At 41.9% G+C, this 19,057-nt stretch overlaps 1 protein-coding gene across 1 annotated transcript in view; it reads right to left on the bottom strand.

Annotated features, from left to right (window-relative positions):
* Positions 1 to 19,057, bottom strand: part of slc49a4 (solute carrier family 49 member 4) — a 28,013-nt gene extending 8,956 nt beyond the window's left edge. Inside the window, exons 1-7 of the mRNA XM_076156648.1 lie at positions 18,643 to 19,057; positions 15,547 to 15,640; positions 10,629 to 10,894; positions 9,662 to 9,791; positions 7,727 to 7,835; positions 3,867 to 3,934; positions 282 to 409 (exon numbers count right to left, since the gene is read on the bottom strand). Of these exons, the coding sequence (XP_076012763.1) occupies positions 282 to 409; positions 3,867 to 3,934; positions 7,727 to 7,835; positions 9,662 to 9,791; positions 10,629 to 10,894; positions 15,547 to 15,640; positions 18,643 to 18,937 (1,090 nt within the window). The 5' untranslated portion in view covers positions 18,938 to 19,057. The remainder of the gene's footprint in view (positions 1 to 281; positions 410 to 3,866; positions 3,935 to 7,726; positions 7,836 to 9,661; positions 9,792 to 10,628; positions 10,895 to 15,546; positions 15,641 to 18,642) is intronic.

The following is a 19,057-nucleotide window of genomic DNA, read 5'->3' as shown; positions in this document are numbered from 1 at the left end:
CCATTCATACACACAGTCAGACACACTGATAGCAGGGGCATGCCATGCCAGGCGCCAACCTGCACATCAGGAGCAGTTAGGGCTTCAGCACAAACACTTCGACATGCGACCTAGCAAGAGCCCGAAATTGAACCATGAACCTTCCTTCCAGAGCCTAGACAGGATATCTCTAATTTATGGTATTAGGTTATTTTACTCAAGGAACAATACATTGACTTAAAATGTTCCCACTGTGGCAATTTTCATGGACTCTTTGGTGTTTCTTTGGTTCAAGGACCTACCTGCAGTGGCCGGTAAGTGTGTGACTCTACTCAGACAGGTGAGTGTGAACCAGGTAGAAGATATTGAAGCTCCTGCCAGCATAAGCACCAAGATCAACTTCAGCATCCCACGGATAGAGTCTGCAAACCTGGGGGGTCCGGTACAAATAAAATCAACTTTAAAAAAAACATACATTGATACAATTAACCATGCATTCAGAGTATCCTGGATAGTATCCTGGATAGAAAGCAGCCAAGTAGGTAAGAACTGCACCTCTTACAGAGAGAGGCATCTTTCATACACAGAAAGACTTGTGCGGTCTTGCAGTTGGGTTTTTCTGTGATTTGAGTCATAATCAATTAGTTGAGACATTACAATCATTTTCAGACAAGGTTCAGCAGTGGGGAAATTTAGGGAAATTTAGTTTCCTTTTCCCTCTTGTTTCTGAATGCCTCAGTTGTACTTGTCATTACAAAAGCAGACAAAAGCAAATTCAATTAGTCTCACCAGCTAAGCAGGCAGACTTGAGATGCGTGTTGTGTGATATTGTTTAAGACAAGCTAGCGGGCCATTCCCAATCTGTCTGGAGAGTTGCTGTTTCTCTTTGCAGTCTGTTTCTAAACCCTCATAGTTCATTAGCTCACGTCCAGTCCTCTGGGTATACATATTTACGCTTGTGAATGATTAGATGAAGTTAAACCAAAGCCTGTAGCAAAGACTGACACTAAGTATCTTTGCTTTGTTGCTAACAGACAAAATGTTTGGTTAGAGAGGACTGAATTTCATGCAAGAATAAAAACGTGTGTGAAATGGCTGATAGGATGTGATGTTCTGGCATTATGTTGAATAATCAGAGGAAAACCATCCTTTGGACTCCAAGTGGGGGATGTTTACATTATTATCTCGAGGGATTGAAGTCAAGTCAAGTTTATTTGTACAGCCCAATACACATATGATGTCTCAAAGGGCTTTACAGACCCACAACATCAGGAAAATTCCCGTCCCAGCCCAAAACTCTCTGGGAAGATAAGGAAACACTCCAGAGAAAACCTTAATGTATAAGCGGAAAAGGAAGAAACTTTGGTAGAGGCAATTCCAAGAGAGATTCCCTCTCCACGAATGGCTTGATGTGCAATTGGAACTTCCAGTGGGATTATACAGAGGTACAAAAAAGGCATGAAAGGCAATACACACAAAAAGGCATGCATTAGGAAATAGAATGCAAGACAGAAACGAGGGAGAGCGAGACAGGCAGAGAGGGAGGATCAGTTGTCAGTCGTTGTATCAACAGATCTCAACTACTTGAGTATAATTTTCCAATGCCGGTACTTACTTTCCATTTGGGAACCTTTAGTGCACTTTTAATTCAATACACATTTGCCTAAGAGCTGTGGCTACTTTTCAGAATAAAGACTTATATCTCTGGCATATCAAACTTTTCAGGAAATCCCTGTTGTATTAGCTAGGAAATACATCTAAACATTTTAGAAAATCTGAAAAAAACAAATATGAAAATATGAAAGCCTATAAAGTAGTGTATAATATATAAAGAATAATATAATATATAAAGTAGTATGTATAGTATATAGGATTTTCATATCTTAAATGTTGGGTATTTTAATTTTCCACAATATTTGGGCTCTAGTTTAGATATGTGAGAACAGTAGACAGCAAATTATTGTTTATCTTATCCTATATTTACTTTTTAATGACGCAAGGAGTATTTCAGCAGTTCTTTCAGCAATCCATATCAGTGAAAGCAAATGCTGTTACAGAGTAAAAGTTACACAGTATTACACTGTTAGACTTTCAATAATTCCACTGTAAAGGTGATTTGTCACACATATTTTGTTTTGTTAAATAATAAGTTGCAGTTTTCTGAATTGCAATGTTTAAAATAAATTCCAGTGGGGTTTGGTTTGTTATTTGGATAAAAGGGGCAGGGTAAATGTGATAACGAAAGCGCTTGTAAACTTTGCTTCTGGTGTGAGCAGCTTCGGGAAAAACTCATGCGTCGCAGCTATTGGAGGGTTTCCCATAAAATAGATATTCGTGGTCCTCAGAGGATGAATCCTAGCAACTAAAGCGAGGGTAGTCCAATTTTGTCCTCCAATTTAGTATTCTAGTGCAACTGCACATTTATACACAAAGAAACATCACTTATTTGTACTTGAACTGTGTTACTCTCCCCCTTGGATCACATCCTTATAAAACTCCATACTCAATTTTTCCAACCAAGTGTAGCAGCTGCACACAAAGCATAGTGCAAATGATGTGCTGCCAGTTGCCAGCAGAATCTAATTTGATCATTTGTTGTCCAAAAAGGGACTAATCAATCCCTCCACTGAATCTCAGTCTATGTAATCAACACAAATAATTCAACAGATCTGTTTGCATACACTTTCAGCTCATGCTGCCAACTGCTTCATTGATTAACAGAGGGAGTTATGGGCTAATTTCCTTGATTACAACTTTAACAAAACATTGGCCATGCCTGGAAGTGCTGATTGGGCTCCTGCTTACAATAAATAAATCCTTCAGTGCAGGAATGAATCCCTTGCTTTTGCAGACTCCACACTTCATCTTTGTGCTGTAATTCCTTATCTTTCAATGGAGGTGGCCATTGCATTAGCATCTACGGCAGGGATCAGCAACTTTCTTGGTTCAGGGGCCACAATGAATTTTATATTTGACAGACTGGCCGGGCCAGTGTGAACTTACATAAATTACCTGTAAAAGCTATTACAAATATTTGCCAAATGCTCACCGAATGCACTTTTGGTCCTTTCTTCCTTCCTTCTTCCATTTTTATATAATTTCTGTATTGCCAACATGCAAACTTGTTCAACATCCTGTTATTATTGGAGAGGAATATAGTGACGTTGTTAATGTCAAAAGAATGGCAGGTTTATTCCCTATTTATACACCTAAGCCTGTGTTGGAAGCGCACCCAAAACAACAAGGGACTCACTGACTTTCCCTCTCACAACTGAACCCCTCCCTGTCTCTCCCTGGCCAACAATAAGGGGTGGGACCTCCCCCCATGTGTGCGTGTGTGCGTGTGTGCGTGTGTACGTGCGCGTCCGGGATGCTACAGCAAACTTTGTATTGGTGCTCAAGGAATTTAATAAACTGACGATGCTGAAGTCTCCTTGCTCGTATGCAGTTGAGAAACTTTACGCCTGGCTTCACTACATGATCAAGCTGCAATACCGACTTGCACAGGGCTTCCTCATGGATTTTCCAGCGCTTTCCAAAGTGGGGTGCACGTAGGTAGGTAGGTAGGTAGGTACTTCTATAATTGTAACAGTTGTAGCTGAAAGTGATGTCTATAAAGGTTTACAGTAAGTACAGAGTTTATTCTGTAATTTGATGCCTCAACAGAGCAATGGAAATTGTTTGAGGGGAAATGGGTGGTAATGGCCAAGCCAATATTAAGAGGGACCTGTCTTATATCAGTTCTATACCTATATGCACAGGTCTTAGCAATCTGGATGGCATGGAGGCTGCCCAATTTCACCATAACGTATCTTTAAAAGCTATATTTAATAGTCACAAAAGGATCAATTCACAATAACATGGACAAAGATGTGTGTATAGCATACCTGGCCATTGCAACTCCAAACACACAGCCCCCAATAATAGACCAGAAGCCAATCCAACCAGCATCCACCTGTAGAGGTAAGGAGAGGATTCAGAGCTTTTCAATATGCAATACGCGATTTAAGGACGTCTAGAGACAAAGAAAGAGCAGGCACCAACTGTAAAAGGCCTTGTCGCTGTGCTTTTTTCGTACTTACATTAGCAAAGGCAAAAGCACACACATGGCTTTAAAGACAAAAAGAGAGGTTGTTATGAGCAAGCATCTGCGACACTATAAATATGAAGAAAAAATCTGAATCACAATCAGAGTCAGAATAGCTTTTATTGCCAATTACAGAGGGTGTGAGGTTTTGGTCCTGATGGACCTCAGCCTCATGCCAGGGGGGAGGGTTCGTGTGGGAGGGGTTGGCCACAATCTTGCCTGCCTGCCTCAGGGTCCGAGAGGCGTGCAGGTCCTGGAGGGACGGCAGATTGCAGCTGATCACCTTCTCGGCACAGCGTATGATACGCTGCAGCCGGCCCTTGTCCTTGGCAGTGGCTGCAGCGAACTAGGCGGTGCAGTCATTGGTGTACAAGAAGAAGAGCAGAGGGGGAAGAATGCAGCCCTGAGGGGAACCGTTGGTGATGGTGCGTGCACCCGAGACGTGTTTCTCCAGCTTCACGTGCTGCTTCCTGTAAGTCAGGAAGTCTGTGATCCACCTGCAGGTGGAGTCGGGCACGTGAAGATGGGAGAGCTTGTCCTGCAGCAGTGACGGGATGATGGTATTGAAGGCAGAGCTGAAGTCCACAAACAGGATCCTGGCGTAGGTTCCTGTGGAGTCCAGGTGCTGGAGGGCCAAGTGGAGGGCCAAGTGGAGGGCCGAGTTGACGGCGTCGTCTACAGACCTGTTGCTTCTGTAGGTGAACTGCAGAGGGTCCAGGAGTGGGTCAAATGAGGGATTTTAGGTGGGGCAGCACAAGGCGCTCATGACTACAGAGGTCAGAGCAACGGGTCTGTGCAGTGCTTCAGCGTAGAGGGTGAGACAGAGTCCGGACCGGCAGCTTTGCAGGGGTTCTGACTCCTGACAGCCTGTTATGTCCTTCTCTGGAAGTGAGAGGGTCGTTGATGAGGTTGATGAGGTGGGGGAGGAGGGGGCCTCTGTGAGGGTCATGTATGTGGAGGGGGAGGAGGAAGGGAGGGGGGCTGGAGATGGCTGTAGGTGTCAAGGGGGACGGTGTCAGGGCTGGCAGCTTGACCATCAAAGCGACATTCAGCCTGTTGGCGAGGTACAGATCATTTAGAGACTGAGCGGGCTTAGGCTTGTAGTTGGTGATTTCTCTGAGACCCTTCCACACAGATGCAGTGTCATTAGCTGCAAACTGCTGCTTCAGTTTCTCAGAGTACAGTTTCTTAGCATCTCTCACGCCTTGCTAGATCTTTACTTAGCCTCTTTGAACCCATCTCTGTCCCCGCTCCTAAATGCCTGCTCCTTCTGCCGCCGGAGCTGCCTGAGTTTCACCGTGAACCAGGGTTTGTCATTGTTAAAGCTCACCCTGGTGCTTGTCTGTATACAGCTGTCCTCACAGAAGCTGATGTATGACGTCACAGCCTCTGTGTACTCGTCCAGACTGACAGTACCAGACCTGAAAATGTGCCAGTCAGTGCAGTCAAAGCACGCCTGAAGATTCTCCAGAGCCTCACTGGTCCACTTTGTTGATGTCCTCACAACAGGTCAACACAGTTTGAGTTTTTGCCTGTATGCGGGAACCAGATGGACCACGGTGTGGTCCGAGGGGCCCAGTGCAGCACGGGGAACGGCGTGATAAGCCCCACTGACTGTAGTGTAGCAGTGATCCAAGGTGTTCTCCTCTCTGGTCGGACATTTAATGAATTGTCTATATTTGGGGAGTTCATGGCTGAGATTTCCTTTGTTAAAGTCGCCGAGGACAATAAGTCCGGGTTGGTCCGTTCCACACACAGTATCTGATCGGCGAGTGCGCGCTGAGCCTCCTGTGCATTGGCGTGTGGTGGAATGTAAACACCGACCAGAATGAATGACGCGAACTCACAGGGGGAATAGAAGGGTTTGCAGTTAATGATGAACGTTTGTAGAGTAGGGGAGCAGTGCTGTAGGATCACTGTCACATCGCTGCACCAGCCACTGTTGGTGTAAAAACAGATACCTCCACCTTTCACTTTGCCGGAAGGTTTGGTTACACAATCTGCTCTAAGAAGCTGGAACCCCGTCAACAAATATGTATGCATGATCAGGTGCAAGCAAGCACGCACGCACGCACGCACGCACACACACACGCACGCACACACGCACGCACACACGCACACACGCACACACGCAGTCATCTCCCCTGAAGCAGTGATTAATTTCAAACCAAATCAAACAAGGAGATGTGAGAAGAGGCAGAGTCAAGAGTAACATCTGAGGCTTTCTGCTTAATCATACACTGCACTGACCTGTCAGAGAAAGTCTATAATGAAGAAAAGTGGACTAAATTTCACACCTATTAGTGTGTAACTGTGTGGTAGATTTTTTGCAAGATGGTAAAAGCTCTTTGGAAGAGACACCCATGTCCTCTCTGAGGGGGCAGTAGGAGCATGGTGAAATTTACTGCACCCTCTTCAAAAATATCTGTGCCACAGCATGTTTATCACCCACAACAACCCCCTGCCACATAACTGCAGGCTATTAGCTATAAAGGTTGAACAGCACTGGTCCAAGTTTTTCTTGGCTGTATAACGTCACATCAGTTGTTATATCAATTTAGGAAGCCAAAGCAGATAGCTTGCTGAGCCATTTCAATGCCAGCACACAAATGACTTTTATATGTGCCAATGTCACGCTAAATAACGCCAGTATATGTGGTTAATTCACCAATTCACTTGACTTGATCGCACAAAATGCATAAAAACAGTGGTCATCCTATCTGGACGCATCGTGTCCATTTTGTCAAAGAGACAAGTGATTTTGTTGGGGAAAAGATACAAATGCAAACACATTAAAAGAAACCAGCCACATTTACAGTTAAGCCTTCCAGTCCTCTGAATTCTGAATGGGTCTTCTCTGTTAAAGCAGAAATTACCTGTGAAAGATGAAGATGTCAATGCTATGCTCCGTGCGCAGTCTTTTTGCCTGGATGTCTTGCAGCCTTCCCCCTGCAGTGATCACTGTAAGCATTCAAGCCCCTAAGGTGCAGTACTTCTATTAGATTCTTGTTTTCTAACGGACTACAGTAGATCTAGAGTAGACCAAAGAACCTTCATCATAGCCTTGGTGTGACTGCAAAGATTGGTGGCTAGTGTCTTCATCATTATCATTCCCTTTAGAGCAGGGGTGGGCAAACTACGGCCCTCGGGCCACATGCGGCCTGTTACACATTTGTATGCGGCCCTTCAAATATTAACCGCTGAATTTAACTGAATATACTGGCCTGATTCAACGGATCCAGGATATGGTGAAAAGAGGAAACTGTGCTTGATGTAATTTTCCTACATTGCATAATCCAGTGGTTTGCAGAGTTACGGAGCATCTACTTTGGCCCCAGAGGAAACATCTCCCCTGTGCTCCTCGACCACGGTCTGGGAGCCCAACAGGAAAATGTTAACATAAAGCTTAACTAGTGTGTGAAGTTGGGCAGAACAACCAGGCCGACAAGTCTCAGTAAAAACCGAAACATAACCACCCCCCTTAAAAAGCCCTGTGCAAGTCGGTATGCAGCTTGATCATGTAGCCAGTTAAACTTAAACTCATTACCTGCATACGAGCAAGGGGATATAACACACACACTCACATAACCAGCTAACATAATCACATTAACCCTTGCAGGTTTGTGTGTGTGTGTGTGTGTGTGTGTGTTTAATCCCTACCTGACTGACTTTGGCTGGTGTAAGCACCATGTCCAAGACACCAGACCAGCCAGCAATCACTCCTGTGGGGACTGCATAGGCCAGAGCTATCATCAGGAACCGCACGTTACTATAGGGAACAAAAACAGACATTCAAGATGAGAGAATACAAGTTGAGGTGGTGAGTAGTAACTACAATGAAACAAGCCAATATCAATGGCTGGTGCAACCATGCGTGTCTAAGCTTGAGGCCTACTACAGTTCAACCTGAATCTGAACAGCTCTGAGAACAAAATAATGTACTGGAAGTTATGTTTCTTTGCCTTGTCTTCAGTTGATATGAGCCATCAGCTCATTGTGCTGTGTACAACAGGAAAGAAATAACATTTGAAAGATTTATATGCCTGGTTCTGTTAGCACACATAAAATATACACATATGCACTAAGAACATGCAATGAATTTGCAATCATTTGGAACACCACTGTGTGCTAATCACCTTTACTAAGGTGGCCTTGTGATTTAAGCCTGTGGCGCCCTCCTTAAGCTTAGCAATATGATCAAAATCAGTGGTAGTCTGAAATTTGAGGCAGCGCTGCCAGAGTAGGCAGAAAAATCCCCTGCTGATGGTTTTGTTTTCCACTTCACCTCTTTTTATTTATGGACATTGTTTACACTCTCCGTCTTTGCTCACCCTTCACTATGTTGATTTATGTGCCAGCAGCATTGTACTCAATATCATACTTGGGCATCTGAAGGACACTTTGTGCATCAAACATCGAAGAAACAGACCCACAAATTCACCCACATACTTAGTCTCTGTTATAAAGCATGGAAGAAAGTTGTCAGAAGACACGTAATCTGTGCAGAAACAACAGTGTGCATACACACACCCTTTCCCTCCCTTCCACCACTTCACCCAAGACAATGAGCCATTTTTATTCACAGAATAATTCGACTTCACAGACAAACAGACAGCACCTATCTGTATCTACAGACTCGTCTACCCCTCCACAGCATGAAGCTACTTGGCCTTGGATAGAGTATGGAGGGACACTCGTAAAGTGATGGAGCATCCTCTTTGCATTTCTCAGAGCACCCTTTTCATTAACCTTGCCATTAATACAGGAAATAACTATCCATACACCTTTTTCCTGTCTCAGATCTTATTAAGATCACCAAAAGTAAGCAAGCAGAAGCTAGTGCTTGTGTAAGAGGAAGACTTTTTTCCGTCGACTCCAGCTGGTGATGAAATATTTCTCAAGAAGTCTCAATGCTGGCAGCACCATCAGCTAAGTGCAAATTTGTCCTTGCCAGACATGACTGGTGATCAATGCATCAGGATGGCAACTTTCAAAGCTCAAGTGAAGATGACAGGGAAGGGAAAGATCATCAATAGTAAGGCTTCTGAGTGCTTAGTATTCCCTCATGCAGTGATCAGAATACACTGATATCGTCTTTGCAAGAGAGAGGAGAGACATTCAGGCTTGTAATTACGCTGGTGCGAGCTTCGCAATTTCCGCTGCAATCAGCCGGTCTGACCCGACCTTTGATTGTCTCGGGGGCCAGATCAAACGACCATATACGGCCCTCGGGCCAGAGGTTCCCCACCCCTGATCTAGAGGGAAGGCTGGAGTAACTTTGATAAACATCAAAGCAGATCATGGATGGCAGACCCCATGATTATATCCTCCCTTGAAGAAAGATTATGTCTTTCTAACACAACACCTGTCAAGCATCAGTAAATTACAAACCAAAGTTGTGACCATAGTAGACATCACAGAGAGGCTCTCAGAAAGGTCGATGTCTTTAAAGAACCCTGTACTTGAAGCTAATTGCAAATGCAGCAGTATTTAATTGCTTTACACGTGTCCGCAACCGGTGTTGATTCAAGGACACGTCAAGATAGGCATACAAAAAAGAGTACTGACAGAGCGTGCGTGCGTGCGTGCGTGTACCTAAGAAGTCTGCAGATGCTGCTCCTGTAGCTGAGTCTCTGGCTGGCAGCCGCCACACTGGGAGGCAGCGGTGGGCGTGATGGGAAATACAAGAGCACTGCCGCAAACAGTACAGCAATAACTCCTAATTCTGCCAAAGCACAGTGACAAACAGACAAAGGAAAATAGTTTTCATTTAGTGAGTAAGTCTGAACAATTTGACACATAAAAAAAAACATTGACTGTAAAATCTTCATGCATCAAATGACAGAACATGCTCTAGAAGATCCTGCACACAGCAATCAAATACATACACAAGGAAATCTACAGGAAATGTAACGGTTTCTCTGCAGACAATCTACTATACATATAACTTGACACACCTCTTGATTGAAAAAAGACTGTAGCATATTATTAGGAGAGGGCACACAATTTTATGGTTGATCATTTTTTAAAAGGCTCCAGTGCTGCCATGTCCATCCTTCATTATCAGCAGCAGCTGCATATTGCTGCCTGGCATGGTTACGTGCCAAATGACATTGATCTATCATTTAATTTGGTAACGTAGATTGGCTTACGTTAGGTTTGGAAGTTTTCCAACCCCAAGAAGCAATGTCTTGCAAAGTTTTTTTAGTTCTTCACTTTCAAAGCTGATGGTTCTCAAGTGTCTTCTTTGTCCCCTAAAAACCAATAACAACATTGCCTTGGGTTGCACAAAAGCTACAGCCTCAATCTATTACAATGTGGTGGAATTCTCTTCTCCAGCGTGCTTTTAATTTTCTGAATCAGTTAAGCATGACACTCATGGCAATCTGCTTTTGGAGTGGCGGTTAGGACAATTATCATTGGGTTGTCGTGGTTTTAATGCTGATATGGGGCTTAAATAAAACTCGCCTGATTGTATTTGTGTTTCTTGATGGGACTGACATGATGTAGAAATGCTGTAATATTGATCCACAGTCCCCTGAGACTTGCTTGCTGTTAGTACCTGCATACATAACTAGCTGGATCCTGTCCCGGATGTTGCTGTTAGAAAATGTTGCTGCAGTCTCTGCCTGGGTGTCATTGGGGGCAGGCACCAGCAGAGGTCCCACCACAAATGAGGCAGCACCCCCCAGGTAGCAGAATAGTGAGGCAATGGCAGTGGCTGTGGCTCTTTGGTCAGGGCCAAACCATGTGGTGGAGAGGAGGGGGCCAGCACTCATTGTAGTTGGGCCAGCCAAACCATTCAGAAGCTGGCCACCGTGTATAAGCCTGTAACCGACAAAACAGACAGACAATTCTTAATCGCTTCATTAAATATCATACAAGTACTCTCATGACCAAATCATGCAAAATGGGGTGCAGTTAAGTCCTTCTGTCACACCACATTTGACATGTTTGAGCAGAAACATTAAGATTTATCTTCTGCTGATCTTCTGGAGTGTGGGTATCAAACTCATAGAAGCGTTTTCAAGTCTGGGTCCAAGGGTGCTAGACTCAAAGGCTGCATATGATCGCTCTTAAAATGTCCTTGCACTGCACTCATTAAAACACTAGACATAACTATTTAGTTTGGACATGTCCTTTTCTCTGATGTAATCAAAAAAGACATCCAAGCCCCATTACGGATATTAAAAACCTATTTATGAGAGTCAGCACACATAGGTCACTGATCAAAGTTCTCAAGGTCTAACGCTGAGAATGCTGCGAGTTATCCTCAATACTGCAAAGGTACGAGTGACATCTAGTGGTGATCTAGGGGGGTACATTACTCAGTTTTACTTTCCAATGATAATCCATCCATTCATGAAAGCGTGGCTTCAAAAGCTGCTACGTGTTTCATGTGATCTTCATATTAGGCTGAAGTAATGTTTTGTGTTCTTGAAGCAAAGACAAAAGTCTTGTTTTCCGCTTTGTTTACTTGAAGGTGAAGAGCTGTCAGCTACCTGCTTGTTCATCTTACATGTTGTAAAAATTGCGGGTAGCTCTAACCTGGACTGACATGTCCAGGTTAGCAGACACAGAATTAATATTATGATTATACGGCTGACATTGGGATGAACAAGACTTGATGATGCTGGCTTTTTGGTTTTGACTCGTACTTACCCATCTGTCTGACCACTAATGGCCTGCAAAGTAGTCAAACAAGTGGGTTGGATGTATCTTTCCTAAGTTGTTTCTATTTACAGCGAAAAAGCACTTCCCCTCAGCATGTTGAAATGTATGCACTGATTTTTGAGTACAACAAAAACACCCAACGTATGTATCATAGGAGGAACTTCATCCCAACATTGGCATTAACTGAACATGGAAAAACCCTATGATCGTCACTCTCTATCAAAACCCCACAAAGAATTATAATACAGGCCATATTCAGAATTGTTATGCAGGGTACTGTGGGGCTCATTGAAACAAACAATTCCATGTGAAAAAGCCACATTCTTCTGAAAACAATGATGCTATCACTTGGGACAATCCAAATAAACAAACAAAAAATGTTAGTTTGAATCTTGAAGAAAAGTGGGACTTGAGTTGACAAGGATCCTGGTAGAGAAAGATTTTTAGCCAATTTCACAAATACTAAGACACCAATCGTAGTGGAAAAATAAGATTGGTGTATTGTTGTATTGTATCAAATAATAGACAATAAACAGGTGCAATACAGGCCCAGATCTAGATGTTGATCCTCATCCAGTTCATTATAATATCTGATATAACAGTGACATTCATGCCATTACTGTATATTAACAAATCGGTCTAGAGACAATCAACGTCCACAAATGTGTAGCTTGAATTATGCTGATTGGGTTATATGAAACAGTTTGACATATTTTCAACAAGTATAGACATATGATGTCGTCTACACTACTGTAACATGAATTTGTATAATAAACCTTTTTATAAATTTGTTTCGAAAGTAATAGTAGCAAAAGACTGGATTGACAAAAAAGAGAAATGACTGGAGAGGAACGTTGGGCTTTGACAGAGGCACAGTATGTGCTCTCTTGACTGTATGCTAGTTGGTGACTATGTTCTGTCCATCTGTCTGTATTCACAGTAATCGTCAAAGGTCAGGGTCAAGAGAATGAGCACGTTGACATCTACATTCCTCAGCCTGTGATGGCTCAAAGTCAGCCTTACACAGCCTTCTCCTGGGGAGAGACAGCCATCAGCGACAAGGACATAACAAACATTGTTGTATACTATTGTTGTATTCCATGTGGATGCCAAAAATGAAGATCAAGGGATGAACATTTGCATAATGAAAAAGCAAGCAAATTTACTTTTTTCTTCACACATTACATCCCAAACTACCTTGAGAACATGATGGAGACTATCTCAAAAACAAAGAATTCGCTGCCCTACGCCACATTATTCATGTTATCAGTGTAATAACTCTCATACACTGGGCTTAGCACCTCTCCATGACTGCGTCAATATGACTTGAAGACATTGTTGGACACATACCATTACTAGAGACACTTCTTATGTTTGTCTCCATTTGCAAAACTGTCTGACTCTTCAGCTAGCCACCTACAGCAACACAGATAAATACTTTAATACTCTATTAAACTATAACTATATACCAGCATAATTCATTTCACATTCGTATTATTATACTAATTAGGGCAAGAGCAACAGGGGGGGAGGAAGGAGGATGGCATGCTCTATAATATTAATAGATATACAGTATATAATATATCATTTGTGATATATGTACACCCTGGGTTATCCCTATTGTAGATTAATATGAGGAAATACTCATTAAAATTACATTTTTAAAGGACATTGTCATTGAAATATCCTTCTGTGGGCCCATATACTTAATTTATATGAACTAGGTTCAGAGGCATGACAGAGAATGAAAAAGATTAATGGGGCTGTTTATCTATTTTCCAAAAATGAGTTCTCAAAGTTCTGTCTCATAAGGTAGGACGCTGGAAGGCAGGACATCAAAAGCTGTAAAGAATCCACACAGTATTGAGTTCTTCAGACTCTCTTGTCTACCCTGTTGGCTGAGCACTGTCTCCAATCAATATAACTGAATGCACCAAAAAACCTTTGAAAGACATTCTTCACAAATTTTTGGTGCTTTTTATGTTAATTCAGGTCAAATTTAGTTTTTTTATTTTCAATGACATTATATTTTTGGCCCATTAGAGCTCAAAAACCACTCGAGGACAGAATCAGCTGGAGCATGGGATGGTCATGTGAAACACTGACGGGGCAGATAGTGCCACCACATGCATATATACATTTATCCCTCATCTGTGTGGAGAAGTTTTGTCCAAGGTTCAGTCTAAAGCAAAAACTTTCCTTCCTACATATTCCATCCGCTCATCACAAAATTTGGCACGACAAAATAATAGCTTTTTTAGATGTGCCATACTGCTTCTGTAATTAGTTGTAAAACGGGAGAGTGAGCTCCAACTAGACACGGACTGGTGGGAGGAAGACGTCTACAAGTCTGTCACACACACTGTCTCATCTTGTGCTCATCTCGCACTCATCCAGTTTGAGGTTACACAAAGTTTCCACTTCCCCAAATCAAAACTATCTGAAATGTACACAGAAAGGAAAATTTACCTTGGGAAAGCAGTTTGGAACTCCACTCGACTCATGTCAACTTAACAGTGCAAAAAGAAATGATCAGTTTCACAGTGGAAATCCCTCACCTCCCCTCTATTTCACAATGGCTGAGGGACAAACCATGATTTTTCTTAAACAGGATAAAAATTCAACACACTATGAGGAGACACAATAAGTTCTATCGTACAGTCTATGCCAGACGACTGACTGGAAACTTGAACACCAATGTGAGGTTCTGTGACTGCGAGGGTTGGGGGTGGCTTGGGTCTTAGGGAAGGCGTTCTTTCCTTTTTGTTTTTCTTTTTTATTCCTCCCTGTGTCTCCCCCCTTTTCCTTTTGCTCCTTTTCTCCCGCCACAGCCCATGATGCCTCCGAAACCACCTGCACCATTGTACGATGTCATCCTGTACAAACTGTACCTACTACAGGATGATGTCAAACAGCAGTGTAGGCAGCTACAGATCGCATCATAGGCTGTGGTGACAAGGAAAAAAAGGGAGATGGGGGACACACAAGGAATCAATTTATTTTATATAACATACAGGAGGGTAGAGAGAGTTAAGACAACTGAATCCCTGAAGAGAAACTGGCTATGAAATGTTAATTAAGACAGTAGGATAACAAACAGGGCGACAGCAGATTGCCACAGCCATCACAGGTTATGTAGAAATGACACAATAGTGTGGTCGCAGAGCTTTAGATGATATCAGTGTTCGACAATCTAAAAACCATTGTACCTATGAGATCATCGAACCAACCACACTGATGTTATCCAGGACTCCACGTCCACACTACTGTGTCATGCTTACGCAACCTTAGGAGGCCGTTGCTTTCTGCTGTTGCCCTGTCTGCCACCCTATTGTCTCAATTTACTTACGTATTCTCTCTCTGTCTCTGTCTCTCTCTCTCTCATAATAAATACACAACCTTCTTTCTTTTCTTCTTTCTGTATGAAAAACAATCTCCAAAATGTCCCATAACTGTATGCTCATTATCATGTCAAATACATTCTTCAATCAAAATATTTAACAGAACATTGATGTGTGTCAGCACAGGAAAACCTTGTGACGCCGCCTTGCCTTTGTACACACAAACTGTTCAGATCAATATGTGCTGATATGATTTGTAAGGAATTGTTTTTCAACTGCAATAAATTTGTCTTTCAGAATAAAATAAAAATAAAATGTGAAACAAAATGGCGTATTCTTCATGAAGTGCCATAACCCATGTACAGTAAAAAATTGTTTTATTTTTTTGGAACTTATTGAAGTCCCTAGACTGTAACAAGGACCACAAGTCATTGTTGGTCTCCTTTCTCGGATTTTTCAACTTACCATCGTCTGAGTGGCTGCTCTGTCAGTGGAATGCTCCGTAGAGCAGCTCCAAGGAGCATGAAGAAAGCTGAGAGGAGGAGAGAAACCCGCAGACCTGACACACAAAAGACGGGGGGAGGGGAGAGAAGCATCAGAATAAAGCAAATGGGGGACACTGAGGTTGTCATGACAATCTACATGCAGTGGCTGAAGTCACAGGGCATTATAAAGCAATCGCCATTTTTACAAAGCATCCCTTTAACCAATAACCGCACTAAACATGAAACTGACTGAATTTACATTTAAGAAAATTTCATCTGAGAAAACGAGAAGAGAAAGTTCAAGTAATCTCAGTATGACACACATGGCCTTCATTTACAGGAACTCTCTCTAGTTCCTTGTTCTTCTCCTCCTGTTCTGTCTGTCATTTCCCGAATCTGACAGGATTGTTTGTTCTGGTAAGGGCATCGCAATATACTTAAAGCAGTCAAATGCCACTGTGGTTGGATGTGACTTTAATGATCCCTGAAGAGAGATACAGATGACAACCTGTCACTGTTGCAATATGGTGGATGTTAGAAATTTGTCACACCATGTTCTTAAAATGATGGATTCAGTCAGAGCAATTTAGTGTGGACCTTGACCCAGACTAAATTATCTGCATAGACAGGAAGCACATCAATGGAATTGCTGTACAGTGACACATAGCACAGAAACCTTTAACAACTAATATGGAGCTGAGATGATGATTCAGCAACATGCAGACAGATTTGGCTCATCTTTAACACTAACTACAGTGACACATAGCACAGAAACCTTAAACAACTAATATGGAGCTGAGATGATGATTCAGCAATTTTCTACATGGTTAAATTCATTAAATTGATATTTTAGGACAAGGTGTTTTGTCAAGTCCTGTTAAAATAATACTGCAATCTTATATTTTTTTAATTTAGATCATGCATATTTATTCCATGATTAAAAATAAAGCATCACAAGCATTACATCACACCAATTGTGGCTATGCTTGTTCAACCTTGGCAAAGGTTTGTGCTCTAATAAATGCTGTCCTTGTAGTTAAATTTTATAACCGTAATATTTTGTATAATGTGTATTTTTAATTACACAATATGTTGTTACATACATTTCAGATGGCATTACGTGAGCCCACTATGTTTCCATGACTGTGTCACCTATGACTTGATCTTAAGACATTGTTGGATAGCAACAGTGCACTGTGTTGATCAACAGTTTCCACCCTCAGGAGAGTCCCACAATTTCCCAAACTGACAAGGACCTCAGCTGTGTGTGTGTGTGTCATATATAAACCACAGGGTTAAGGCCTGCGGCAATCTCTGGATGAGGCTGCTTGAGCATTAACTTCACTGTTGGGAGAAGAATGCATACCCAGATTTTACGAAACTCTTGCACTACAATATATACAGTGTCATTTCCCTATTCAATAACAGGTGCTACTTATATTTTTACATTTTTTACTGTAATGCTGCTGTGAGAGAACAATTTCCCAGTTTAGGATCAATGAAGTACCGTATATCTATCTATACAACCTATTTCACCAGATAAGGATTTATTTATTTAATTAATATTTAATTTAACCAATTTAGTTGCTGAACCATGTTCATAATATCAACTTGAACTACCTTTGCAGTAGTACTTTCTATTCACTCTTTACCATCTGCAAGTGTTTGCTGTGAGGGCTTCATATGTGCACAATGGAATTGTAAGAATGACCAACAAATAAATACCTACATCGTCCATGTGGCCGTTGTTACTACACATCCATTGCTTGCTAAAATCACATCTTGACCATAGCTGCCTGGCTGCTACATACACGACTACTAATTGACAGAACCGTCACAGTTCTTGCAGTCTTGTGCATATATGAACCAGAAACTATAGGCCTGGAGCTATGTAGCTGTATTTCCACTCCAGTTGAAAGTGAAGAAATTGTCCTAAATGTGAGGTTGCAAACTTTCTTTGAGGCTTAAATGTTATTAGATGCAAGATGGACGGACCATGACAAAATTCCGAAACTGTGGTGATCTGTGTTTTGAAATAATGATGCATTGATAACATTTGATCAATACATTTGAAGTGGCTTATTTTGCTCTAGAGATATCATAAATATGTTGGTGTGTCATCATTAAACAACGTTAAAGTTATACCTCATACAAGAATGATGCAATATTTGCAATATTTCTATCAAACCGGTTACACAGGACATGGGCTTAGGTCACATGTCAGCTATCTACACCTACAGGCGTGACACTTGAGCTGTATTTATTTTTATTTTCAAGGAATATTGTATATTTTACTCTCTCTTTACATTTCCTTGAAACTGTCTTATAACTGAAACAATATATCAGAATTGATACTGAAATAACAACATAAACAATATCATCAGGGTATAGATTCAATGATGTTTATTCCTGATCTGATACATATTTTGTGTAGATTTGCCTGGCCTTGATGGAAACACTAATGCTTGCCCTTTTAGTTAGTATTATGCCAAACAAATCCTAACAATATAACATGTTTGATTAATCATATGGATACTGCTATCTGCCTCAAAAAGCCAGCATTGGTTGAGCTCGACAAAAATAGCATGTATGAGATCCTGTTTACTCTGATCATGCCACAAAAATTAGGATTAGAAAAAATAAACTTTAAAGGGTAATTTCACAACACTGACCACAGGCTTCATTAGTATATTATCATTCCTATCTGCATTGCCTGGTAGTGTTAGTGAATTAATGCTATTGATTCAATACGGTTGATAATTGTTCACTGATAAATGTATTCACGGAACGTTATCGCAGGAAGTCAACAAAAAACTTCTGTTTACTTGCTGATTACTTTGAGAAAAACAAAGCCTGGGATGTACCATCTAGTTCCTGACATTATGGACAAGACTACTTAGTACAACCAACACCAAGTTTGGAGAGGATATTGAGTCAAACACACCAAACTTTTGATTAATTTTCTAAAATGATCAATATGTCACGTCCTTCTCAAAAACGGAAAACATGTTCGGAGAAGGAGTTTCGAGGCAAGACACATAAACGGGACACAGTGTTCCAGAGGAGGACAGCTCACCCTTCTTATCCATCAGCCATATAAACAACAGCCAGGGTATGAAACCCACGGGGCCCCACAACACTAAAGCGGCGATGTCCGACTTGGTGAATCCGTAGGCTCGAGCGGCCGAATTCTGAATAGGACCCCAGAAGTTCCACACCATTCCCTGCATGAATCCCATCAGAGAAAATAGGGTCAACACCAACCATCTTCTCCCGTATACTCTACTGTTCACTGGTACATTGTTTGTATCCGCGTGAGAAGGGACTAGAAGAGGCTCCCTTTCGCCCCCGGTGCTAGAAGCAGCACCCATCTTGTTGTGTGCCTGAATATGCGGTTTTACAGTCCCTTTGTCTGTTATTCAGGGCGGAATTCGCTGCTCGTTCGGTTTTGCTCTCTCACTGAAACAATAACAACATATTTGTTTCAAGCA

This window comes from Genypterus blacodes, unplaced genomic scaffold (assembly GCF_046128005.1).
Source record: "Genypterus blacodes isolate CSIRO-AG114 ecotype Tasmania unplaced genomic scaffold, CSIRO-AGI_Gbla_v1 ptg000008l_1, whole genome shotgun sequence".
NCBI classification, from domain to species: Eukaryota; Metazoa; Chordata; class Actinopteri; order Ophidiiformes; family Ophidiidae; genus Genypterus; species Genypterus blacodes.
The sequence above is the reverse complement of the archived record's forward strand: the minus strand, read 5'-3'. Positions and strand labels throughout refer to the sequence as shown.